The sequence below is a fragment of the Myotis daubentonii genome, chromosome 6, assembly GCF_963259705.1.
Source record: "Myotis daubentonii chromosome 6, mMyoDau2.1, whole genome shotgun sequence".
Classification (NCBI taxonomy): domain Eukaryota; kingdom Metazoa; phylum Chordata; class Mammalia; order Chiroptera; family Vespertilionidae; genus Myotis; species Myotis daubentonii.
Genome location: NC_081845.1, coordinates 40620375 through 40647459, shown reverse-complemented (window position 1 = coordinate 40647459; position 27085 = coordinate 40620375). Strand labels below are relative to the sequence as shown.

Below are 27085 nucleotides of genomic sequence, written 5' to 3'. Positions count from 1 at the left end.
AATCTGCCTTCCCGTGCCCTTCCCCCGCGGCCTTTTCAGAAATTTAAATCCCTCTTTTCTCTGAATATTCACTTATAAAATAAAAACATAATTAGGAAGAAAAACAAATACTGGAAACCTATCTTGGTTTCCCCATACTTTATATGGAAATGATTATAATTCTTATTTATTAAGTTGGTGGATGTCAAACTCAATTCAATTTAAAAATGTATAAATGATTCGATAAAAACACAATTGCCTGTCTGAAGGGAGGGCTAAAAAAAAAAAAGACACTTAGGTGGTCTAGTAAATACTGGGACCTCAGACATTGTGTGGGTCTTATAAAGTCCTCTGGGTGGCAGGTACAAGATCTTGTTTCCTAGAGACAGGGAGGAAGCTCAACTTGGATTCTTTAATGTATTTAGTTTTTGTTTCTCTTATTTAGGAAGTCAAAACACTGACCTCATTTCAAAACGTCCACAGCCCCCTAGGATCTTCCCATGGTTTAAGCCCTGAAGGTGTATGTCAAAAGTGTTGGGTGGTGAGCTATGACACCAGAAGGAAGCCTTGTGCTATTTTTAAATTGATGCAACACACTGAAACATCATACACATATCATACCAATGACACACACGCTACATTGTAACATAGCATGTGTCATACATACATTCTCTCTCACTCACACATACTCGCTCTTCTTGTCCAGCGTTAGAAAAGGAAGGCTGCCAGGAAGCCGGGCCCAATGATTCGCGTTCAAAAGGCTGTTAACGTTTAAAAAGCAAGTGTCCCCCTAGTTCTCAGCCTGGCTTTGAGACATGTGGGAGTGCTTCAAAGCCGCGGTGCCCCTCTCGGAGAGCTCAGGCTTACAGTTGGTCCCCAAATGTTTACCAGCATGAAGATGCCTAACTTACAGGAAGTGGGAAATGGGCGTGGGGGTGAGGGTGGGTGGGTGGGTAGGGAGTGGGGAGAAGAGGGTGGGGGGTGTTCTCTTGATGTGGTTAGTCTGTCATTGACCTTGTTTGGTTAAAGCAGGAGTTGAATTAGAAAATGAAAACGAGTTTCTTCTCAGGCACATTTCATCCCATCTTTTACTTTCCATAGGGAAAAAAATAATCTTTTCCCCCCCAAGTGAAGTCAGGTCTCCAGATTTGGTATTCAATCTCCTTTCATTCTACAGTAGTCTTCTCCTCCAGTCATCTGCCCCTTACATTGCAGTTCCCAACCCACCCAAGGACTGGGCCAGGACCAGTAGCTAAAACTGAGTAGCAAGGTTTTGTTGAGCCGTTGTGATGATACCATCAAAGGGAACATATGGGGGTTTCAGAGAGCCAGCTATTTAGATGCTTCATGATTTGCTGCTATTAGGAACAGCCTTAATGAGAGAACTCTGCCTGTGAAGTGCTGATTATTAAAGGTAACTGAGGTTGGTTGTTTTCCCGGTGTTTTAACAGGGAGAAAAATAATATAGTGACTAAAAATGGGCCAAATTATTAGTTGGAAACAAACAGTTTGAGACTTGAGATCTCAGACAGTGGCAACCTCAGATAGCCCTCTCTGCACAGCTGTACCAATGCCAGCGTTGTCCTGCTTTCGTCATCATTCTAAATGTGATGCTTGGGCCTTCTCGAAGGGGTGAGTGAAGTTCAGGTCACCCCCTTTCCTTCCCCTTTAACTATTTTGTGCTGGACAGTACCTAAATATGACTATGTGAACATGCTTTTTCTTATTATGGGGGAAGCTTCCTTTCCTTCATTCCTTCTTCCTTTTTGGCATGTTTTATTTATATTATTGCCTATCCTTGACTGCTATAATTGCAACTTTTAAAAATGGTTTGGTTTAGGGGTGTGTGGTTGTTGTTGTTTGGTATTATTTCAGACAAGAAGAAAAGATTTGAAGAATTTTATAATCCAACACTCTGTGTCTCCAAATTTACTTTCCTTAAGGTTCCACTCGTGCCTTTGACAGCTCAGCTGGAACACCTGGAACTAATTTTAGGGTTGCCCGGCTAAGCCCCACACTGGTATTTGAAGTTTGCGTCCTCCTTAGACTCAAGCCCATTTCACCACCTCTGAAGGTGAGTGCAGGCTGATATTAATTAACAGTGAGTTGATTCACTGGCATCTTCCAGTCATTGAAGTAAATATTTGGCTTAAAATAGCCTCTTCCCACCTCAAATATCCAACTTTTTGCCTATTCCCTTACTCCATCCTGGTTGACTCACCAGGACTTGCATGGTATATGTGGCCTAAGAGCAGAGCTGGATTCTGAAAGGGAAGTGAGGTCCTCTTGAACATCTGCAGGCGAGACTGTTTAAACAGCAGGCCGGCCTTCAGTATGACTACATTGTTTTTCTGTCCATTGTGGCGCTGACTCAGCATCAGTTAGTAAGCCCTCTCAAGAAGGCTGGATTTCTCTTGTTTAATTATCATCTTGGAGCTTTCTGAGAACTCTTAGGAATTGTTCATTCCGTTTTAGACATCTGCCAACTAAAAGTCCTGTTTCCTCTTGGTGCTAGCGTCCCCTCTGGCACAGTGTGCAACAACACGTCACCAGGCTGTAAGCAGAGAGTGTGTTACTTATGTCCCCTAGTGGGAATTTAATTATTCTGTACTACAGAGGTTGTGGAAGGGTTTTAGACACAAAAAAACATTTCCTGGCACAGAATCTTTGGCTTCCCACCCCCCTCCCCCTAACTCCCCCCAAAAATTCTAGAAAAGCATCCTGAAAAGGAGAAAAGAAATTTTAAAGATAAACAGACAATATTTTTATGATTGAGTTGGGATTTTGTTTTGCTTGGTTTTGTTTCTTCCTGTAAACAAATACTCAGATGTCCACTTCATTGTATGACTAAGTTGGTATTATTATGTTGAGACTGGGTGTGTGTACGTGGGTGTGTATGTGTGTGTGTGTGTGTGTGTGTGTGTGTGTGTGTTTTGAGACGTGGGTGTGTAGGCACACGTGTATTTAAAATAAAGAAAAGACATTGCAGCCAAAGGTGGAAGGAGAGATGGTTTTAAAAACAACCGCCTCTATGAGGCAAGCAGGAAAAGTGGGAGACTGTGTCAGTGATCTACACAGTAATTGCAAAGGGGTGCCTGCTGTAAATGGACCCTATGCATCATTGTTTCTCTGAATTAGAGGATTCCTTGCTGAAGGCACAAGGCCATCGAAGGAAGTAAAGCATCTGGTTTGTTTTGTAATGAGAAGCAGGAATGCAAGGTCTACGCTCTTAATAATAAACAAACAGGACATTGTATGCCATCATCACAGGATGTCCTTCCTTCAACTAAGGACTGACTGGGGCTGGAGAAAAAGCCGGGCTCCGAATGAACGACAGGGCTTCCAGCGAGCCCCACTAATTACTGCCTCTGTCTGCCCTCCACTTGGAATGACCTGTTCAACATTCCCTTTAACTGGGAAACGATTAATACACTACATGCTTACACACTTCTCAGAAGTCTGGCTGTGGGTTTGGGGGGGAGAGAAAAGGCAAAAACACGTTAATCTGTAGGATGATGACTTTTTCCTATTTCCCTATTTACTAAATAGTTGAAAAGGGGAAGTTAGCTCTGCCAAATTTGAATGCATTGTAGTTAACAGGAGAAATGGAAGCTTACAGGTGTGTGTGTGTGTGTGTGTGTGTGTGTGTGTGTGTGTGTGTGTGTGATGTATTCCATAGGTAATAGCTTGAGGACTAGACAGCAACCTTTTATTACATTAGATTAAACAAATAATTTCACTTGCTCTTTCCAAATAAATTTCGTGTAATCTGTAACTGGATTTGAGCCGAGGAACTACAAAATTTTTAGGTAATTTTTAGGTTTCCCTTCATTTAAGAAGCGTGCGTGCACCCTCCCCCCCCCGCTCCCCGTTCCCCTTCTCCGCCCCCGAAAAAGCCTCAGCAGGAAGGAGGGCGGTCTGGAATATTTAGAATACAATAACAGCCCGAGTCAGCGCTGAGGGTAAGTGCCTTCAAAGGGAAGAAGGATGAATGTTGAAATCACAGGCGAACCGAGGAAGCTGAGCGGCGGAGGCTCTGGATGGGGGAAAGCGCGGGGCTGGGCCAGGCTGCGCTGGTGCAGGTGAGGCCACGCCCCCACTTCAGGCGCTGGTGTTGAGTCAATCAGACAAATGGGAAATCTGCAGCTGGGAGGGCAGAGCCGCCGCGCGGGTTAGCGCAGACTGAAAGTGCCGCCGCGACACTCGGGCCTCAGTGCTCGCGGAGGAGGGCAGCGCGCAGCACCTGTCCGCCGCCCAGAGCCGGGACGCGGCGCCCGGCGGCCGTGATCGCGAGGGACCCGCCGCGGTGCGCGTCCGTCTCCAGCCCGCGCCGCGAGGGGACGCGGAGGAAATGTGGACTGTGTAGAGATGAGCGACACCGATCTCCGATGTTGGATATTTGCTTGGAAAAACGTGTGGGTACGACCTCGGTAAGGAACTTGGATCTTCTCTGTGAATCTGAAATTGATCTGAAAACTTTTTTTTTTTTTTTTCTCTCGTCGCAGTAGAAACCAGAAAGGCTCCTGCTTGAAGGCACTTAGAACTGTCAAACATTTATAAGGCTTTTTCCTTATGAATCATTAACCCTTTCAGTTCTAGGCGTCATTGTCAAGTCACTGAAATTGCAGTAGTGGCTTCTGCCCGGTCCCGTCCAACAAAGTAACGATTCTGGGTGGGCTTACTTTTTTAAGTTTTGTTTTATTTTTAACACATATTCGGCCTCATGACTGTGCATGTTGCAACTCCGTAAAAGTAAGCAAGAGTGCTTAGATCGTAACTGGAGGGAAAGACAACTTTGCATCTGGCTTTTCTTTTAAAAAAAAAAAAAGCATCATGTTTAAGGAGACAGAAGAATGTGGAAGCCACCCTGAAGGACTTACCCGGTGTTATGTGTACATTCTAAGGGGCACGGGCTCTTACGCATGTTCCTACTTTTTACCAAGCATGTGTATATGGGAAAACAGCGCAGAAGTAGTCTACCTTCTCTCTCTCTCTCTCTCTCTCTCTCTCTCTCTCTCTCTCTCTCTGGAAAATACTATCTGTGGGTGAGGAGACACTTCCACATTTTTAAGTGGAAGCAGAGCGAGTGCTCTGAGTCTCCTCTATTTATTATAACTTTAGTTACAGTAAACTGTAGCACATCAGTGACTTCTGGGAATTTGTACACTTTCAGATTTAAATGGAAAGTGCTATTTGTAGCTGAGGGCTCCTGAAGGAATTCTCTCCCGGGAATTCTATTGAACAGTTTTATGTTTTGTTTTTGCTTTTCCACTTGGCGTGGGATGCCCACACGTCTAAAGGCACTGTGGGGCGTTTGAACCCCTCGCCCATCTTCCCTCCTCGTTCCTGTGGTCCAAACAATTTCTGAAAAGCTGCACCTCGGTGATGCTGGCAGGATGCAATCCTTTCCAGACTCCAGAGGATAAAAGAGATCCCTCAGCAGAGGGGGGCAGGGGGCAGTTGTTTTGAAAGTTGTTTTGCATTGGGAGCTGGTGGGAAAGTTCAGTCTTCCCCATTTGGAAAAGGCAGGCTGGGTTCCGCTCCTGCAACACACGCGCTTTCCATTTTTAGCTTCATTCACAGGCAGACAGAGCGCCTTCCTCTTCCTCTCCTTGTTTGTGACAGTCTTCTGAGGCAGCTTTTCCACAGCGCCCAGGGTCTGGCAGCCATGACCCCAGGCGTTCTGGGACACAGGACTGAGCGCCCACAACATTTTTCTGCCGTGAGAGGTAAAGCCAGGGATTGTTCAGAGGTGGTTGGTTTTTTTTGTTTTTTTTTATCCCCCCCAATGAAGTTGCCACACTTATTTTTTTTTTTTTAACTTTGAGTAGCATTCTAAAACCCTGCTTCTTTAAGGCAGTCTTCTTTATACTGCCTTTTGGCTCTTACTCAACTGTACCAAGCACTCCGCATCTGCTTTTAAAGTCTTCAGACTACTGTATTAGTCATAGCCTCCCGGAGGAGCCACAGGACAATGGGGATTAAAGGCCTTGCCCTTCTCTTCCAGGCTGCCCCGAAGTGTGACTCCAGCGCTGTGAGGTTTCAAGGGTTGGCAGAGGGGACCGAGGGGACCATGAAAATGGACATGGAGGACGCGGACATGACTCTGTGGACAGAGGCTGCGTTTGAAGAGAATTGTACATACATCGTGAATGATCACCCCTGGGATTCTGGAGCCGACGGAGGGACTTCAGTTCAGGCAGAGGCATCCTTACCCAGGAATCTGCTTTTCAAATACACCACAAACAGCAAAGAGGTGAGTTGCTGCTTTATTGCTGAAGAAGATTGGCATCTGATGCCCAGTCTCCCTAGGGGCTCTGGAGGCCTCCTCTATCTGTGAGGATCTCTAAGTGCCTGGAAGTAATTGATCACTCACTCCACTTCTTTCATTGCTTTCTCTTTCCCTAAGTCAGTCCTGGCTCACTTCCTCCAGCCCTCCACTGTTCCATACTAATTAGTAAACAGTTAAAGCTTTTGGCAACTTGACATGTCTTGGCAAAGCTCAGCTGCAGCGTGGGGTTTGTCAGGGAGCTGCCGGCCACTCTGGGCTCAACGGGCCCGGTCCCCCAAGGTGCACAACAGCTTTTGAGGGAGAAAACTTTTTCTAAGAAAAAGACTTGGCCGTGTTTCTTTTGTCTCCTTTGGATCATTAGATGGCTTTATTCTTTTTAACGAGCCAGCTTTATTGGCTGGGTTTCTAAAATTATTCTCAAAACCCGGAGGTGTTTATGAACTGGAGTGATGGCATAAACCGGGATGAGGGTCATGTAAAAGTGTCCTCTGTGCGGATGACTTCAGCGCTCACCACTGTGGCTCCGAGGCGGCCCTTGGCTCTGGCTGCCGCGACCCGCCAGGCCGATTCCTTACTGGCCTCTGAAGTGGGTACACTCTTTGTTGTTTCAAAGGGGCTGAAAACCCCAACTTGGAATGAGCAAAGGATTTGTGGGTACCCTTTTATATGACGATTACAGCGAGGCGTGATGTGTAGCTGTGAATTAACTTGCAGAACCACCTCTTGTTTTGAGCGTTGGGCTAGCGCAGTTGCTCTCACTACTGGGCTGAGTGGAAGGAGTCGACAGCTCAACAGACTTCCCACCACCAGCAAGACCTCAAGCCACTGTTAGTTCTGTGATGGCCTCCACAGAGCAGTGAAAAGGGGATCCGCAGTTCAGTATTGGGACTCTTCATGGTAGCCATCGCTGGTCCCTCTCTTCCTTCTCTAAGGAACAGCAGTGGAAGGATCCAGGGAGCCAGTTTGGGAAATACTTTGTCTCTTTCCTGTTTGTGCCCGAGTTCCCTGTTTTTGGTGAGGGGGAGACACAGCTGTCTGAAATTAAATAGAGCAACTCTGCTTTTGAGTTTCATCATAAAGCAAGCTTTTTCTTTTCCCTGCTGGGAGAGCAGAGGCCGGTTTTATAAAAAACAAAATTTAAATGGTAGCAGTACGTGAACATTCCTAAAAATGTAACCCCAGAGATCTGTCTTAATTATACCTCTTTCTACAGGAAACACTGTTTTCAATAGAAAGTCTCTTACTATGTGGCCCCGGGAATCAATGTAGGACTTGTTTGGGTATTTAAGGTTTGGCTGTGGCTTTAAAAAAGCGGCAGTGTGGTTCCCCCCCTCCCGTCCCCCCCCCCATATCATATTTGACCAAATGTTGGTCTGTTCCCGGGTTCATTTGTGCTGTATTGCCCTGTCCACCCATTGGGACTGAAAGAAATTTCTATTCTGTGGGTGATCTTTGCCGTTTAATTCTACAGTGTTCTTATCCTCAGTTCAGCGCTCAGCTGAACTTTTTCATTTTCCATCATTTGACTTAAAAATCATAGCTACATTTAGTAATGCCCTTCGACCGTGTAGTCCAAGGTTCGAAAAGATAGCCACTTACCCAAAGTGGATAGTTAGAGCCAGAGCCGAGACTTGGAGAGAGCAAAGTTCTGACTTCCCCAGCCAGTGCTCTAGTGCTCTTTGATTATGCTACACTGGCCCCTCTTGGTGTCACTGTGGCTTTATTTTTAGTCTGAACATATTTCAGACCAATCCTTTATTCAGCTGGTTTGGCTCTTTTTCTTTTCTCCTCTGAACATTTAACTCCCTGCTTCAGTATGTTCACACACACACACACACACACACACACACACAAAAAAAAAACCACAGAAAAAGGAAAAATGCTGTGCCTGTATTCCTAAAGAGGGTCCTTCAACACTAACCTAATAAGAGATCAGGGCTCTCTTATTCTATTTTCCCGTATTTTATGTAACTGAAACACTTGACTAAAATTGTACATCTTCAGTTCCTAATCTTAAAAGCAACCAGGAAACCAACTTAAATGCAATACTGTCTGAAGCTTACTCTGGAATTTGTACCTGTTTTTCTGTTTCTCCCTTTTTGAACTTTGGGGAAGGACAGCTCCCTTAAGGTGGTGAAGGAGGACTGTGGGATTGGGCCATTGAGGATGTGCTTGCTGCAAACCAGTTCTCAAACAGACCTTTAGGACTGATGAACTGTTTACACTGTCATTATTCAGTTAGTCCTTTCAGTCCCACAAGCTGTGGAAATAGGCAAAAAAAAAAAAAAAAGCCTTTCTACATGTAGTTTTTATCTGACTGATTTTACCGATTTAACTTGCCCTTCTTTAAATGTTTTCATTTAAGTAGCAGAAGATACCACATTATGTACTGTTGTGCTGACATACTTGGGGATTTTTTTTTAGCAAGACCATTTTTCATTATGAATTTGTGCTATGTGTCAGCACCTTTTTTTTTTTCTTTTGGTTTAAAAACAAAACATACAAACCGTGTTTCTGATCTTGACCCTCATTTTTAGAGTTGGTTTAGAATCATTTTGTATCTTTAATGAGGCTGTTCTTACTTCCTATTTCCAGAACTCAAACCAAATATAGACATAGTATTCAAAACTGTTTAAACTTTTTTAACTGGTGGGTTATTCTTTTAGGGGGATTTTCCCCTTGTCCTCCTGAAATAATTTTCTATGAATATTTGAATACAGAAAGGTCCATTTAAACATTTATATTTTAGAAGTGGTAGCCTGTGCTGAAATCGTTCGTGTTCTAGAAGCGCTATGCCTCCGAGTCTGACCTCCCAGAGCCATGTGGTGACAAACATCCCTGTGGACGATGGGGACTCCCTCAGTGTCCACTTGGCTTGAAGTCCTTTATTCACTCGGGCCATCTGTAAAGAGTGTCTTGCCATAACGTGCAATTCTCTTTTCTTCCTACTGCCTTTTATTTGGGAGACATGTACTGAGGCATTACCACCTTTCCTTTAATACAAAGATAATTAAGGAGGAAACCTTCTAAAAACATCTCCATTTGCTCCACCCCTTTTTTAAAAAAATGAGGTGCATTACCGGCTGAAGTCGTGGTCCACAACAGTTCTAGTCATCTCATTGCAGATAATCCTTATAATTGTAATCGAATGAGGCATTTTATGGGGGTGGGGGTGAGGAAGGGGAGAGATAGCTAGTAATTAAAATGATCTTAATGGCATCTGGGCTGAGGATGCTCACAGCACATTTAGACCTGAATGCTGTTTCTGGTTAAAACCCACTACTGTGTGTGTGTGTATACACTCCCTAAAGGAGGAATTGCTTTAAACAACAAACAAAGAACTCACATTCTCCTTGCTATCAGATTTTTATTTCTCCCCCACCCCCACCCCATCCATCCGAAGTTGTGAAATCTTCCTTTTGTCTAGTAGTCACCGACCTGAGTGTTCTGTGACTGGGGCCACTGACAGAGATGGATCTGCTCATGTGGCAGAGGGGTCGGCTCCTCACATAACCCATGACATTGAAGAGCTTCTGGGGGCAAGAAGTGTTGAGGCCAGCATGGTCTCGCTGATAGGTTTATGGAAGGCGAACAGCAGCCCGTCCCCAGCAGAAATTCTTTAGGACCCTGGTCAGTTCCAGTGACGTTTCCTTCCTGAGCGAGGTGAACACATTCTTAGTCTTCTTAGCACTGCAAGGGTTAGGGCACACACCAGGCTCCTCTGTGTCTTGTGCTTGCTCCAAGGATGGAATGTTGTTGGCTAAGCTTCACGTCTGGCTACATCTTTCCAGGGCGGGAGGCAGACTGTGACCTAGTCTTCCACTTCCCATTTAAGAAAAACCCTCAGTTCCTATTCCCCTTCCTAGTTACCTGGCTGAGTACTGTAATCTTGGAGTTGCAGCTGTTATGTCCTCTTTGAATAATGTCTCAGACATGGATTTGAAGGTTTTTATTGTGTATTAGAGTATGGGACTGAGCACGGATATAGATGGCATATTAGCTACACAATTCCTTCCCACCTAAAAATTCTGTGATCTTGTGTCTCTATTGATCAACATACATGAGTTTATTTGTATCCTACAGTTTTGTGTGTTATACGTAATTAAAATATTAAGACTCTGCCCCACTTGTAAAGTTAATCTAATATCGAGGTTCTTTTATTTGTTTGGGGCTTAGGGATTTCCATAGATCTCTCTTCCACCACACACCTTCCTCTGTCTAGTTGTTCTCCTGTCTTGCCTGCTGTATGGCATTTGTAAGGTTACAGATGGGAAGAGTTACCTCTAATAGTGCCTTATAGCTTCCCCAGTGATTCGCCCATATTGCTCAAATAGGTATTGGGTGGCTTGGATCTTCCTTAAATTTCTAGGTGGCCTTTGTCCATAAGAACATGATGTGTTTTCTTAATGTGAGATTGGTATCTGAAAACCAAGAGGCCCGGGGTTAAAAAGAATGGCAATTCGGAAGAAAAACCCTGACCTCAATGCGAGGCTCCTTGTTGGTAATCAAGCTCTGACTCCTAAGACACTGTCTGCAAGAGACTATAATTTAAAACAAAGTTGATGAACCAGTTGAGTACCTTTCTTAAAATTACTGCTTTAAAGTGGATATGTTGAAAATATCAGCTGCTAATTATTGGCTCACCAACAAATGACATTATTTGTTTTTCCTGTTTGTCATTTTAATATTACAATCACTCAAACATGAATGCCAAATGGTTTGCGTGTCATAGAAATCAATTCCATGAATTTTTCCAATTAATTAGGTTCTATGGTGTATTATAAACAATGAGCCTCTGAATAAATAAGTCCACTTAAGCTTTAGTATATGTTTTTATCTCAAGACTGTTCCGAGGGACTCCTGTCTCCAGTAGTTGTACTGCCAACAAATACCAATAATGACGAACTGTGATTGAAAGGGCAGATGGATGTAAATGAAGGCAGAGGAAGAGGATGAAATGAACATCTGCTTTTTTCACCTGTCTGCCAGAAATTCATAAATGACCAAAAATAACATACTAGCTGACCAACCTTGTTTCAACTTGTGTTAGGGGTAGAAAATTCTTTTCTGTCTTTCCAGTCTGTGTATGTTCCATTGGCTTATATATTGAATAATAAAAATATTAAAAATAATAAATAAAATTCAAATAAATTTAAAAATTATTGGCTGATAAGAAATGTATATAAAAAGAAGTGTGCCTACTCTATATGCATTTAAACAGAGGTTTGAACTCTTAATGCAATTTAATGAAGTGTCAGTGCATATCATAACCAAAATCTTAGATTTCTTTGTGAACATTTATTGATTTACATATTCTGGCCTCCATTTCAGTTACACAATTAAGCAGGAACTGCCAGGGATAATAAAAACTAGAAACAAATATTGTCTTTTACCTCCCATCTTGGTCCATTTCAGTATGGCATTTAGTAACTAACTTGTTTTTTTGGATGGGAAGAAAATAAAAATGGGAAAGTGAGTGTATAAAAACCAAAACAAAACTATAATTGCAAAATGTTATTATAAAGAACTACTTACAGAGGAGTTTTGTCAATAGTGATGAATTGCTTCCTGATTCGTGGTTGGTGACTTTTTTTTTCACCCTCTTAAAGAAATTTACGATCAAGGAGGAACTGGCATAGTTAACATGTTTCTTTAGTAAAACCCTACAAAGTCAGAATGTGTGATACATCCAGTCTGAGAAGGTCACTTCCTCTGATCTTAGAACCCGAGGCTCTCAGAACCCACAACTCTCCTCAGTATAAATTTCATTTCAAAGGAGGACTTTGACCACTGTTGAATAGAAGATGCTAGAAAAGAACAAAAGTTACTTTGAAAGATCTTTCTTATAAAGAGAACTTACAAGCTATGAAGGAAAAAAATAAAAAAGCAACACCCTCATCTGGGTTGAAAAAAAAAATAGAATGTGTTTGGTTTCTGGTTCCTCAGGCCTTTGTGGAACAACCAAAGAGCATTATTTTGGTTTCTGAGGTTAAAACTACTTTATTCCCCTCAAGCACACTGTGTTTATGGTTTGAAGGAGAGGAGAAATAAGAAACTCGGAGCGGGCTGAATTGGTCTAACCTTGACCATCTAATTCTGTGTTATCTGATTCTCGTTCTAAAGCAGAATGGCTACCTCTCTGTTCTTCTAATATAAAAAATAAAAGACCCTCAGTCACTGGAGAATAAGTGGTTCTCAACCTTCCTAATGCCACGACCCTTTAATACAGCTCCTCATGTTGTGGTGACCCCAACCATAAAATTATTTTCGTTGCTACTTCATAACTAATTTTGCTACTGTTATGAATTGTAATGTAAATATCTGATATGCAGGATATATTTTCATTGTTCACGACCCACAGGTTGAGAACTGCTGTGACTATTTTAATGCTTGGTTGAATATTTGTTTATGATCTGGAAGTTTAAAAATGGTCCCCCCCCCCCCCAAAAAAAAAGGTCTTCCCGTAAGGTGAAGCACATTATTAATTATATAGGCGACATATCATAATTTTGTCATTGTTGGTTGCATTTACCACTTGACATCTCATAAAAATAAAAAGATTGATTAATATATTGCAGTCAAAGTAATTGTTTCATATGCTTTATCTCCTTTAGGTTATTGGAGTAGTAAGTAAAGAATATATACCAAAGGGGACAAGATTTGGACCTCTAATAGGTGAAATCTACACCAACGATACAGTTCCCAAGAATGCCAACAGGAAATATTTTTGGCGGGTAAGTATGGAAAATTTTTCCAGATTCATTAAGAAAAAGTAGAGCTAGAATTGCTGGGTCACTTCCTTTTTCAACTTGTACTGGGCCTCACCACAAGTATTCAGGTCCCCATGGACATAGTGAATCCTAAGCAAGTGTGATGAAACTGGCCAAACGTTTGGCCCTAGAAACACAACAGTTATAGGTAATTAGGATGGAGATATGGACTATATGTGAATCTTAATTTTTGCAATTCATTGAGCTATGTGAAGAAAGGAAACAGTTTGTTACTTGCTTTAAGGGTAGGCTCATTTGCATTTCTCTGCAAGGAAGTAGTAATGAGTCACCAAGTCTTAGATTTCACCTCTTCTTGATTTCTTGCTGAGTTAACTTTAATTGAGTGGAAGAATAATTATAAATGAATAACCTTGAAAAAAATGCCATTCAGGAAGGCTAGTCATAGAAGATAGCACTAGGGGAATGGAGATGGACCTCAGGACTAGTCCTGTTTAAATTCATCTGCACCAGCCTGGCCGTCATGGCTCAGTGGTTGAGTGTTGACCTATGAACAAGGAGGTCATGGTTCGATTCCCGGTCAGGGCACATGCCCGGATTGTGGGCTTGATCCTCAGTGGGGAGTGTGCAGGAGGCAGTAAATCAATGATTCTCTCTCATCATTGGTGTTTCTATCTCCCTCTCCCTCTCCTCTCTCTGAAATTAATAAAAACACATTAAATTTGTCTGCATCATAAAACTATCGGATTTGCCAGTAGGTAGATTACGTCCATAGCTTTGGGGAAATGCTTACAATCATGCAAGATGATAAACTTTCTTATAACATCCAGTCCAAAGGTCTAGCCAATACAATTTCCTTTGGAATATCAGGGTTAGAAAGGACCTCAGAGGTGGACTAATTAGATGAAATCCTTGAGTAAAAGACTCTGAATTAGGAGTGAACAAGAAAAAATTGGGCTGCTTTTCATCTTCCCATAGCTCTCTGCAGGATAAAGATATTCTTACAAAATTTAAAAGCAAATTTTTATACATACTTGGATAAGAAGCACACAACAATTGGGGAATCATTGTTTGAATTATTTTCAGAAACAGCTGCATGGTAACAACAAAAATTGGATTACACTTAGTTTGGCCAGTATTTATCTAGAACACTTCTACCTTTTAGACAAGTATCTTGATAAAACACTTATTTGGGGTCATTCAGAAGCTGTTCCTAACAAACAAGATTTTTTTCAAAAGCCTGGAAGTTTTGTGTTTTTAGAAATCTAGTATTCTATTTTCCAAGCAGATGAGAGCTCTGAGAGTTGTGTGCTCACAATTTTTATTTAATAACTTTCTCATGCTTAAAATACATGAGTTACACTGGAAAAAATCTTAATGCATTTTTGCCTTTATTGCCAATAAAATCTTTTCAGAAGTGAAACATAGAGGTGTATAATTCTGCATTCGTAGGTCTAAATGAAGAGAAGCTAGCATAAGTCTCATTAACGCCTGGTCATTTTGACAAAAGCAAGAAACACCTAAGAACCTCCTCTCACTCTCCCAGTTCCCTGGTTCATTCACGATTCACTCTCAGTAACTAAAATGCTGTCCTTGGGAGGATTTATTTGAATCAGTCTTTCACATACAATGGATGTTGTAGGAGATGACTCCCCACATGTTGTTAAAAGCATCCTGATTTTGCTGGCAGGAATATGGACATCTGTTTGAGGAAAGAAAAAAAGTTTCATGCAAATGACACAGTCAAAGAGAAGAGAAGGGATGTGCAAGTTGAGAAACCAGTGACATTTCTTGTAACTGTACTATGAGTCAGCACTTTTTAATCTTCTTGATAATGTATGGAAATGTAGTGAGGTGACAGGGAGCAGTGTTCACTTGACGTATGCGTATTTTCGCGTGTGTGTGTGTTTGTGTGTGACTTCATGGCATCAATAATTCTTTTTTAAATGAGGATACAGTAAATTGTAATCTGTGGAAGGCTGACTGGAATCAACATACCCGTAGCTTTAGAAAGCAGTTTCCGCCCAACGAAGAGTGCAAGAGCGATGGAACCCCATGTTCCTGGAAGTTTGCACATCAGAGTAAACAAACTTGAAAACCCCTCTTGATAGCAGAATTCACCCAGCCTTGTTCCATTTTCTCTTAACAACACACACCGCAAACGCTCTCACAAGCTGCTTTGATGAAGCCACATGTATTTCCCCCTTCACAATTTACAGGAAGTTACTCTTAAAAGAAAGTGATTCTGGTGTTTACTGCCCGTGTTAAAGGGACAGAGTTCCTTTTTATCTCTGATAACGTTTGACCGAAATATAGAATCAATTTACAGACTCACATAGTATGTGACTGAGAGCAAAGCAGTAACTGCTCTCCGGTCTGAGCCGTGGCCTACTGCTTGGAGACTACAAGTGGCAGATGACCAGGTATTGATTGTAGCTGTGTAAGGAAATGTCTTAGGTCTGAAAGAAAGGTGTGGTACAGGTTAAAAAGAGGGAGAGAGAGCAGCTTTCTGTGGAAGGGTAAGGAGTTTCATGATGGAGCAGTTTCAGTAAGGATGTATATTTTGATTTTTCCTGTTCTTACCTCTGCCTTTTTCCCCCGAGTGGCCTGTGTGCATCTGTTAAACAGAAGTAGTGTTACTACGAGGCAAACTTTGAAATCTGCTTTATGCGTTGCCTTTAAAGAGCGACATGGTGTCTTCCTGTTCTTTTCCCAAAAGCACATGCCTATGGCTCTGTGAGTGGCGTTTCAGCCAACCTCCTCACAGATAAGAGGGTTCCCTCTCCCCTCCTTTGGCAAGGCTGAACATGTTTATCAAGAGGAAAAGTGACTCCTTGGGAGACTGTCAGATTCTGGCTCCTGTCCCAGCCTTCACTTTGTTATGCCAGGTGAAGTTCACCTTTGCCCCACCCAGTGCTTCCACAAAAAGGCAAGGTTCCAAGTATTTATATGAACAAGTGTTACTTCTGGACTCCGAGGCTTGGGGGTGGAGGATGTTTGCATAGTTTAAGCCTTGGGCGGGGGTGTAGGAAATGGCAAGTACAGAGGCCATAGAAAAAGTGGAGAGACTCGGTGTGACGTACTCAGTCGGCTTGTCTTCTACGCAGTGACTCAAAGCATTAAAAGTCAGCATAATCGGAACTCAAGTTTGTAGCATCACCCATTTGTCATTCGCTGCTGTGGCAAAAGTAGGACTCGGCTGTTTTCATTCATCTGAGGCAGCTCCTTAAATGTTGTGTTTCACCCCTTTGTTATTTTCCCCCCATACGTGAAAAGACGATAAAACTGAGATGGAAAAGGTAACTGACAGTGTGCCTTACCTGTTTCTGCCTTTATTTCTGCTGATTCAAGACTACTCGGGCCAAATTTGCTTCTTTTTCTAGCTAGGCGATAGGGGACCAGAAGTCACACATGTGCTTGCTGTGTTGATTCTTAAGAGGTGCCGGGGGCTGACTCTCCAACCCGTCTGTCTTCTCTTTTGGACAGATCTATTCCGGAGGGGAGCTTCACCACTTCATCGATGGCTTTAACGAGGAGAAAAGCAACTGGATGCGCTACGTGAATCCAGCGCACTCCGCCCAAGAGCAAAACCTGGCTGCGTGCCAGAATGGGATGAACATCTACTTCTACACCATTAAGCCCATTCCTGCCAACCAGGAGCTGCTTGTGTGGTATTGTCGGGACTTCGCAGAAAGGCTGCATTACCCTTATCCTGGAGAGCTGACAATGATGAATCTCAGTAAGTGGATTACAGAACAAAAAAAATGTTAAATGCCAGTCATGTCAGTCCTGCCCCTCTGAGCTAATAACATGTTGTTTAATTATATGGCTTCATCGGTTGGGCCAAGTAGGTGGCTTAAACCAGGCCCTCAGAAGGAGGGGAGGGATGAATTTTAGTGCCTATTTCCTATTATAAAACTTGATCATTTAAAAAAATATTAAGAGCTACTTTGAGTGTTTAATTCAGAAAGTCACAAGAAGAAATATATGTCCAATTCTAATCTATCCGAAAGGGGGCAGGGAGGAGTTAGATAGAGATTGGTTCTGACAGGCTGACTTGGCAGGGAAAAGGCACGCCCCCCCCCCCCCCCCTTGTTTGTGGTAAATTGTTCGTGCTTAAAATATGCATTGAAATCTTGTAGAGATGCCCCATTTGGTTATTAAGTTATGGTCTGATGTGGAACATAGGAGATTGATTCTAGAAAAACTCGCAGCTGTAATTTTTCAAATATTATTCAAAATGAATAACAGGTTTTATATTTTAGCTTCCTTTTATCTGATCACCTGATCAGTATTAAAGTAGCCACTTATCACTTTATCGTAACAAATTCTCAATTCCTTAGATTTATAAGCCTTTACTTTTTTATTTGGTGGAACTTGCTGTCCTTCCCTCTCTGCAAAGGTCTACTTCATTTTAGTCCTTCTCAGGTGACCTCTATGAATGATTTAAGAATTACCATAACATTCCAACCTGTTGTAACTATGCTTGTGTGTTCTCAGTTACACTGCTACATAATAAAGCAGTTTCTTAAATTAAGTTTAAATTTTTAAAGTAAAATTTTAGACCTTTTGGTTTAAAAGTTTTAACATCTAAATGCTGAAATTTTTGTAACTTGACATCATTTCAAACTTAAGGGGGAGTTGCAAGAATAGAACAAAGAATTCCCAGATACACTTTACCCAGTTTCATCAATCATTGATATGGTTTCCCTTTTGCTTTATATGAAGGCTAAATTGTTTTAGTTCACACTTTCATCTTTGAGACTTTTAGAATAATATTAGTATAAATTAGAATTTTTTACTTCAGTTCTAGGACCAACTTATCCTAGTCAGGTATAATCCAACTCTGTAGCTATTTAGTGCTCATCCACAGAGTCTACTTCATCTCCTTATGATCTCAAGACTATTTATAGTTTGCTGAAAAATGGGGAATATAAAAGATTATGGATCTTCTCCCCACAGGCTTGTGTCTGTGGCCCATTGATACACACGTGTCCACCCACACACACAAGGCACCTTGAGCTTCATGAAGAAGTCTTAGAATGTTTGGAAATAAACTGGCTTCCAACATAAGCATGATGGGTATAATCAGGTCTTAGGTGAAGGTAGCCATTCTTTTCCCTCATTTCTCTTCACTGCTCCCAAGAATCGCTGTCCTGTCCCAGAGCCAAGCATCTAAGGAGATACTCAGCTTTTTCACCACCTGTGTGTGCCAGGCCTAGTACTCAGGGCCTGATGGTAAAAGACAACGTATGTTCCAGCAGGGCATCTCATGGGAAGATAGGCAGTCTCCTCCTAACTTTCTCAGCACAGCAAGTCACTTCTTCTTGGGGGGTCTCCTTACAGTCCTTGGGCTAAATTATTCATGGGTTCAGAGAAATACTTTGATTTCTTCTATTTAAACAGTGACTCCATTTGAGGTGATGCATCCCAGGGTTTTTGTGCCAACCAGTGATTTTGCATACCTCCCTCACTCTCTGCCAGTCAAAGAAAGGTTTTTAAGGTCTTGCATTTTTATCCCCCACTGAAAAGTTTTGCACAGTATTTTAAGACTCGGGCATACCCTTTGTGTTCTGAAGCAACATTCTTGTGTACTGTGAAATGACACCTTTCTTCCCTCAAATATCCCTTATTGTTTATGCAGAATTTTTTCCTAAATGATGGCCTAACATTCCCAAGTTCCCTTTTATTGTCCAGTATTCATAGTAGAGAATGAGAGGTAACAATACTAGTCACATTAAGCCAAGTGACTCCTACTGCCGATTGTGAAACCAGTTGTCTTAGGCGTGGTAACTGATGATTGAGACTCTGATCAGGAAAATTTCCACTATTTCATCAGGCCTAACAGGTAGATTGTGTCTGCAAGTGCGTTGTGTTGGGTTTCCATGCATCAAGCATAAAAAAGGTCCATGCCAGAATCCCCATGAGGGCTGTAAGTGGCAGTGATGCCTCAACCGGTAGAATGTTGAGAAGAGATTTGATGCAAACTGAGGTCAAGAAAAATAAGTATTCAGAAATCACAAATTGGCATTTTTTAAAAAACAAACAAAATAAAAGGAGTTGGAACTATTAAGTTTAACTTCTACCCCTCCCAAGTTTTTTTGGTATTTTTTTCTATCTATCTTACTAACCCATCTAGAAAACAGTTGACCAAATTATAGACTTCTAAATGTTCATCTGCTTTCTCAGTTTCAGTTGAAAACAGACTTTGTTTTGCCTATTGCAGAACTTCTAGGTTCTTTCTTGTAGTCTTGGGGGTTCTTATTATAGATCGAAAATGTGAGTCGGCATAATTAAGCCATTCAGAGCCTTCAGAAGCAGTTCACTCTTGAAATGACTCTGTACGCCTACAGCCATGTAAGATTTAAGAACAAAAACAGATCTTGATTTTCCTTTTCATGTTAACTCAAGCTGCTGCTGAGTGGGAGATTCAGAAATGACACCAGCTCCCCTGATTACTCAGCTGCTAAGGATGATTTTTAAAATGTGCCTTCTGTGGATGGCATGATGTCCACCTCACAACTCCTCCGGAGGGGCTACCCTGCCCTCTGGATATTGTTTTGGAGTAAGACATAAATTTGTTTTTAGAAAGGCATGAGAGATAGCAAACATTTATTGCGGATTTACTATATGCCGGACACTATGTTAAATATTTTTACCTAGAAAATGATGAATTACGACTTTCTTGTTTGTTGGCCAAATCATTAGCTTCTTTCAATTCAGTAAACGAATTGTTGAAGCGCAGTAAGAACACCTAACTAAATAAAATAGGAAGAACAAGGCTATGGTTGGACTAAACGTTTTGCTTTCGCTTTAATTTATTGAATTTTAGAATTGAGGGAGTATTGAAGCCACCGGAAAAAGGAAGAGACTTAGATGTAATTTGCCACGTAAAAATGGCAGAAAATGATGATGGTGAAGTGTCTGTATTTCATTTTATTCGGATAGCGTTTTTGTTAACGTGGGCCTATGGGGATGCCTCTGAGTCGCTCTTTCTCAGCCTGCCTAACATTCCTTCCTGTGGCTGAGAGATAGATGTCTCGCCTATCAGTTTTCCCACTCCGTTGTCTATCTTCCTTTACCATTTAGGCTTTAAAAAACAAAAGTGACAATTTGAACTTCCTGCCTGCTGGGCCTCACTGAAAGATCGATATTGGCCTGATAAGGGGATATTTATTTTGGGTTAGTGGCTTCAGAAATCCCTCTCCCTCAACAAGCTTTCCATCACTGCCCCCATCAGCATCTTCCCCGATAGTGTCTTGGCTGTGTTTACTCTGGGGCCGCTGGCTCACCCGGAGTAACTGATAACAGCCAGCCGCAGATAACATTCTCTGAGGGGCTCTCACGCGGGAATCGAATCCCTCCAGCCTGTCAACTTAGAGAATGGATTTGAAGAGCTCAGAATCTGGAGTTCCACAGAGCTCATTTCTAGACCTATCGGGTGTCAAGCCTGGAGTTCCTTCTCAGTTAAATCAAACAGGGACCTTTAAAAAAAAAAAAATGATGAATGATACTTTACAGAGGCCTCAGCCTGATCCCCACCAGCTCTCCTGCCTCTCGTGGCTGATGCCTTCAGTCTGCTGCCACTGCTGCGGCAGGTGTTCACGCTGGAGTGGCTGCCCTCCAAGAGCCTGAGCTCCAGCTCAGCAGCATATGTTTTACTTTTGCTTTCCAAGGCAGGCTGAGCAGGGAATTTTTGGTTTCCCTGCTCCGACGGGTGCTTTCCTGAAGGCACCGTCTGTGCTGTGTGTTTGGAGGCAGGGCTGGCGAGGGCCTGGGGAGTCTGGAAGTGTCCTCCTCGTGGCTGCTGTCCCTAAATAGTATATTTACCGAGTCCTAGTGTGCCGGCTTTGGGAATAAATGCTTTCATCTTGGCTGCCTGTTTTCTTTGGTGCTCGAAGTAATTGGACTGGCTCGGGAAGTGCCTGTTGTGGTTTGGCAGGAGGACTGTGTCATGCCTTGTGATTCCAGGGGACAGCGTGGCTGGGAGCCTGGGTAGACCAGACAGAGCCGTGGTGAAATTCTTGTGTCAGCAAATCGAGGGGAAGGGGTGGCATCTGTGTTTCTAATCTGTCTATTTGGCACCGACAGTTTTGAACAGGGTTTTATCAAATTCGTATTAAATGAGAACGAAGGTGAAAATTGATGACTGCTTATTACTTGAAATGAGTCTTAATCTTTCACATCTAGTTCGCAGGGTGTGCTGACTTTCTCAGAATGGCATTTATTAACCTACGACATCCCCCACCCCAGTATTTTTCCACCCCATTTTAATGGGAGCTCTCCTGTTCTAGCCTGCACAGCACTTTTCCATCATAAGGGGGTGTTTTTTGTCAGTGGAAACAAAGTACCCTAAAGGGCGCTGTTCGCTCCATCGACCGGTGCTGCCAGCGCCCCGCAGTGCTGAGGAGGAAGTGGAGCGGCGCTTCGAGGCCCGGGCCCTCGAGAATGAGAGGCGCCGAGAAACCAGGTGTCCCGCGCGTGGCCAGCTGGTGCTCAGGTTTTCTCAGGGAGAGAGCCACCTGGGTGATTTCACTTCAGTTCTCTGTACCCCTCTGAGTAATCGTCCCTTCTTCTCTGTTTCAGCTCAAGCACAGAGCCATCCAAAGCAGCAGAGCACTGAGAAAAATGACCTTTGCCCAAGGAACGCCCCAAAGAGAGAGTACAGCGTGAAAGAAATCCTAAAATTGGACTCCAGCCCCTCCAAAAAAAAGGACTTCTACCGTTCGAACATTTCACCCCTCACTTCAGAAAAGGACACGGACGACTTCCGGAAGAATGGGAGCCCCGAAATGCCCTTCTACCCCCGGGTCGTGTACCCGATCCGGGCCCCTCTCCCGGAAGACTTTTTGAAAGCTTCCCTGGCCTATGGGATGGAGAGGCCGACGTACATCCCTCACTCCCCCATCCCGTCCTCCACGACGCCCAGTCCCTCAGCAAGAAGCAGCCCGGACCAAAGCCTCAAAAGCTCCAGTCCTCACAGCAGCCCAGGGAACACCGTGTCGCCTCTGGCTCCGGGGCCTCAAGATCACCGGGACTCCTACTCCTACTTGAAGGCGCCCTACGGCTCTGAAGGTCTGGGTGCTTACCCTGGATACGCGCCTCCCCACCACCTCCCGCCAGCCTTCATCCCCTCCTACAACGCCCACTACCCCAGGTTCCTCTTGCCCCCCTACGGCATGAATTGTAACGGCCTGAGCACCATGGGCAGCATCAATGGCATCAGCAACTTCGGCCTCTTCCCCAGGCTGTACCCCGTCTACAGTAACCTCCTTGGTGGGGGCAGCCTGCCTCACCCCATGCTCAACCCGCCCACTCTGCCCAGCTCGCTGCCCTCGGAAGGAGCTCGGAGGTTGCTGCAGCCGGAACATCCCGGAGAGGTGCTGGTCCCAACGCCCCGCAGTGCCTTCTCCCTCACCGGGGCCGCCGCCAGCATGAAGGACAAGGTGTGCAGCCCCACCAGCGGGTCGCCCACTGCGGGCACAGCTGCCACGGCGGAACACGTGGTGCAGCCCAAAGCTACCTCAGCAGCGATGGCAGCAGCCCCCAGCAGTGACGAGGCCATGAATCTCATAAAAAATAAAAGGAACATGACTGGCTACAAGACACTCCCCTACCCGCTCAAGAAGCAGAATGGCAAGATTAAGTATGAATGCAATGTCTGCTCCAAGACTTTTGGCCAGCTCTCAAACCTGAAGGTAGGCCTCCCAGCAGAGCAGTCTGCCTGTCTGCTAGTGTCTGTACCTGTGTTAGGCATGTTTGTATTTAGCTCGCTTTCCACAGCTTATCAATTTCATTTTCAATAGCGTGAGATCCGGGTCGGGAATCGTTGATGTGGGTTTGACTTTGCTTTTGGCGCTTCTGGCTCTGTGTGGCTTTGGACAAGTGACTTCCCCTCTCCTGAGTTTCTTCTGAATGACGAAAACACGGGGTTTGCGCTAGAAGATCAGCTGGAAGTCCCTGCTGGCCTGTAGCTTCTGTTCCTTTAGCACAAACAAAACAAAGCCTCCTGAAAGCCTCGGGCTTTATCTGCTCTGTATAAGACTTTATCGCGATGCTTTTCTGAAGATCTCTGCATCATATATGCCGGGTCCTCCGGGCCACTGAGAGCCGAGCTAACACATGTGGCTTCTTCCCAGGTCCACCTCCGAGTGCACAGCGGAGAACGGCCTTTCAAATGTCAGACTTGCAACAAAGGCTTTACTCAGCTCGCCCACCTGCAGAAACACTACCTGGTCCACACGGGAGAAAAGCCACATGAATGCCAGGTGGGCAGTCTTTGGGGGGTAGCACTTTTGACCTTGGTAGGAAATATCTGAGGAGTTGCCCTCCCCAGGCCATGCAGCCCATAGATTAGCCAACGCAAGAACTCGGCCTTGGCACGGGCTGGCAGCCCTGGTGCAAGGTAGATGATGACACAGCCCGCTCCCAGTGGGTGGAAAATGGTAGGGGAAATAAACACCACCTCGTGTGCAGTGTGGCCACATCGCCCTGTTTGCTTAATGCCACAGGGAGGCTTCTCCCCTCCCGGGCTGCTGGGCATCATCTGTAAGCTTGCCCCTCCCGCTGGCAACTCTTAATCTTTTCTGGTCTTCCCCTCTCCCCACACTGCAGGTCTGCCACAAGCGGTTCAGCAGCACCAGCAATCTCAAGACCCACCTGCGACTCCACTCCGGAGAGAAACCTTACCAATGCAAGGTGTGCCCCGCCAAGTTCACCCAGTTCGTGCACCTGAAACTCCACAAGCGCCTACACACCCGGGAGCGGCCCCACAAGTGCGCCCATTGCCACAAGAGCTACATCCATCTCTGCAGCCTCAAGGTCCACCTGAAGGGGAACTGTCCTCTGGCCCCAACCACAGGGCTGCCTTTGGAGGACCTGACTCGAATCAACGAAGAGATCGAGAAGTTTGACATCAGTGACAATGCCGACCGGCTCGAGGACATGGAGGACAACATCGATGTGACCTCCTGTGTGGTGGAGAAGGAAATCCTGGCCGTGGTCAGGAAAGAGAAAGAAGATACTGGCCTGAAAGTGTCTTTGCAAAGAAACCTGGGGAATGGACTCCTCTCAGGGTGTAACCTCTATGAGTCATCAGACCTGTCCCTCATGAAGTTGCCTCCCAGCAACCCACTACCTCTGGGACCTGTCAAGGTCAAACAAGAAACAGTCGAACCAGTGGATCCTTAAGATTTTCAGGAAACAGAAAGTGTCTTATTTTGTTTCTTAAGTTACGACGTGGCGAGTCAGGGTGCCTGTAGCAGATTGCTTGTACATAGACCCAGGGCCGCAAAGCTCTCCCTCACCTGTCTGGAATTGAAGAAGGAGCTCCAGAGTTACTGAAATCTCAGGGCATAAATGAGCAAAGACAATATATTATACATATTATACATACTTATTTACCCCCATATATATATATATATATTTGAACCTGTGTATTTTGAATATTTTGTGTGAATATGTTTGCATAGCCTTCCCATTGCTAAGAATATTGCCTAGCCATAATTATTTTTTCAATGATATTAATCCTTCATAATTTATTATACAATTTTACCACTTAAAAAGCAATAATTAAAAAAACGTTTACAATGACTGGAAAAATTCCTTGTAATTTGAGTATAGATGTTATATATGTTTGTCTTGTGGCCATTCTTTGTTAAACAATCTCTGCACATCTGTTAAAGTACCTAAGATTTAGTAATCAAATACATGACTTCAGTCAACCTCCTTCTGTAATAATGGTTTGAAAATGAGGTTTTGGTATATGCCAAAAATAGACAGTTGATGTGTTAATTCATAGGATCATGTCATTCGAACAGCATTGCATACCTTGGGGGTATGTGTGCAGAATTACCCGGTAATAACTTCCAGTAGAATAAACAAGAAAGGGAATCTTGTATGTTTCTGTAGATAGTGCGTTTATTTCCCCGCTAGCCACAGAGTTCCTAGAAAGGTGACAACCTGTCTCCCTCTCCAAAAAGCAGGGTCACCGCACCCCCAGAGTCATGTGACCATTCAGAGTGGCCCCATGACTTTTGCATTCCCACCTTATTATCTGAAAATGTGAAGAAAACAAAATGCCATGTTTAAAACCACTGCGAAGCATTTCCAAAGCACAGATGGTTTTGTGTGTGTGAGGTTTAGGGGCTTGAGTCTGGGTGATGTTTTTGTTGTTGGGTTTTTGTTTTATTTGTCATGTTAAAATTGCACAAGCATGGTGCTCCACCAGGAAGGATTTGAGGTAGATGGGCTCAGGCCACACTTAAAAAACAAAACAAAAACAAAAACGGGTATTCTCCTTGTCTTAGGGTCAAAGCGGGTAATGAGCATTCCTATCCCCGACACATCAATTGTATTCTTTCTGTAAAACTCCGATTTTCCTCAGTATTTGTGTTTTTCCATTTTATGGTTAATTTAATTGAAGATGAAAGGGCATTGCAAAGTTGTTCAACAACAATTACCTCATTGAGTGTGTCCAGTCGTGTAGGAAATGATGGCTTATCTAATGATTTGCTACTCCAGACGAAACTAAGTGTGCTCCGGAAAGATAGAACAAGGCCATTCTATCTCTTACTCTGCTTAGCCCAAAGATTACATGTCGGCATTCAAGGTGTAGCAAAGAATGATGTATATTTATAAATCTATTTATACCACTATACCATGTATATATAATATATTTATAACCACTTAAATTGTGAGCCAAACCATGTAAAAGAACCTACTTTTCCTAAGGGCAAGAAAAGACCAAAAAAAAACCAAAAAACAAAACACCCTTTCTGAGACTTTCTTTAGCACTCAATGACCTCACAATCATATTGATGAGCTTGGGCACCCCTCACTATTTGTAAAAGACCCTAAAACCTTGGTACAACGGTGGGGACTGCATCATAACCAGGGGAAAAGAGATCGCTTTTTTAATATTAAGGACAATCTAAGATGGCTTTATTTTTGTTTTGCCACATTATGATTATGTGGTCATACCCAATTATGGAAATAAAAATTCCATTATTACTCCTTTACTATTGCAATTTTTTCTCTCTTCCTCTCCCTCCTTCCTAAATAGCTGGTGTATCACTCATCAGTGTGGTTTATATATGTATATGCAGCATTTTGTTCATGGCAACTAATGCCAACTTGCAGAAGAGAACAACAAATGTAGGGTAATCCAGGGAAACCCACGAGCCTTAGTGATCTGTTCCCATAAGGAGTGAAACCGGCAGTTTATTATGTATCAGTATTCTATAAACGCTGTCCTTAACTACAGGCAAACCAAAGCATCACACTGACATCGATACCAAATGCTTTCTAGTCCCAACCGCTCGTTTGTCCTCTCCCGCTTCTGTGCTTGCTTACATGGGGGAGTTTTTACCAAGACCTGCGCAGTGGCTGAGACTTCCTGCTTCTCTGTAGTGTCTGACTTTCCCTCCACGGCCTCTTACATGTGAATGTTGAGCCCACAATCAGCAGTGGTTCTATTTTTTTCCCCCTCAAAGTCAAAACTGACCAAAGTTACTGGCTTTTTACTTTGCTAGGACAACAAACTATCTTATGTTTACTTACTGGTTTACATTGTTATTTATGTGCAAGTTGTCAAAATGTAAATTAAATATAAATGTTCATGCTCTACCAATGCTTGTCTAGCGTCTTGAGTGAGGGGCCAGTGAGCGACATCTTTACCACCCTACAAACATGGCCCTAGAACAGATTTTGAACGTGACACAATTGGTCTCTCTCCCGCCCCCCACCTCCCAGCAAGGATTTCCTCATATCTCCATCAGGGACAGCACATGGCAGTGATGGGAAGAGTTGATCTGTTATATCTCTCATAACTCGGTGGTGTAAGCTTTTTCTTTAATTATGAGCTATAAAAGTGTTCTCTTAAGGAAAATTTTCAAGCATTAGCCAGTAAATGGGGGAAGCTTTGTTCGTTTTTACTGGATTTTTGTTTATTTGTTTTACTTTGTTGATGGGCATGGGGGGGTGTGTGTGTGTGTGCGTGTGTGCGTGTGTGTGTGTGTGTAGACCCAGCCCACTCATGGGTGGGGGGCCTCGGGGAGTCCCCAGGAAGCTGAGTCAAGGAACACCT

The 27085-nt window shown here is 43.5% G+C and overlaps 1 protein-coding gene across 4 annotated transcripts; it reads left to right on the top strand.

Annotated features, from left to right (window-relative positions):
* The first annotated feature begins 4031 nt into the window (after positions 1-4031).
* PRDM1 (PR/SET domain 1) lies at positions 4032-25767 on the top strand. Of its 4 annotated transcripts, none has more exons than XM_059700823.1 (7): positions 4037-4409; positions 5987-6235; positions 12886-13005; positions 16486-16738; positions 21586-22697; positions 23139-23267; positions 23614-25767. In XM_059700823.1, the coding sequence occupies exons 1-7, from the start codon at positions 4368-4370 to the stop codon at positions 24187-24189; spliced, it is 2481 nt and encodes an 826-aa protein (XP_059556806.1). In that variant the 5' UTR covers positions 4037-4367; the 3' UTR covers positions 24190-25767. The 4 variants fall into 4 exon arrangements, with proteins under 4 accessions (XP_059556808.1, XP_059556806.1, XP_059556807.1 ...); XM_059700824.1 differs by lacking the exon at positions 4037-4409 and adding an exon at positions 5220-5708; XM_059700825.1 differs by lacking the exon at positions 23139-23267 and having other exon boundaries at positions 4032-4409.
* Positions 25768-27085: the final 1318 nt, after the last annotated feature.

Bases quoted from the DNA above. Each gene is read 5' to 3' on its own strand.
- PRDM1 (XM_059700823.1), top strand. From the start codon at position 4,368: ATGTTGGATATTTGCTTGGAAAAACGTGTGGGTACGACCTCG. The intron at 4,410-5,986 runs GTAAGGAACTTG...CTTCTCTTCCAG, and splicing joins AACGTGTGGGTACGACCTCG to GCTGCCCCGAAGTGTGACTC. The intron at 23,268-23,613 runs GTGGGCAGTCTT...CCCACACTGCAG, and splicing joins AAAAGCCACATGAATGCCAG to GTCTGCCACAAGCGGTTCAG.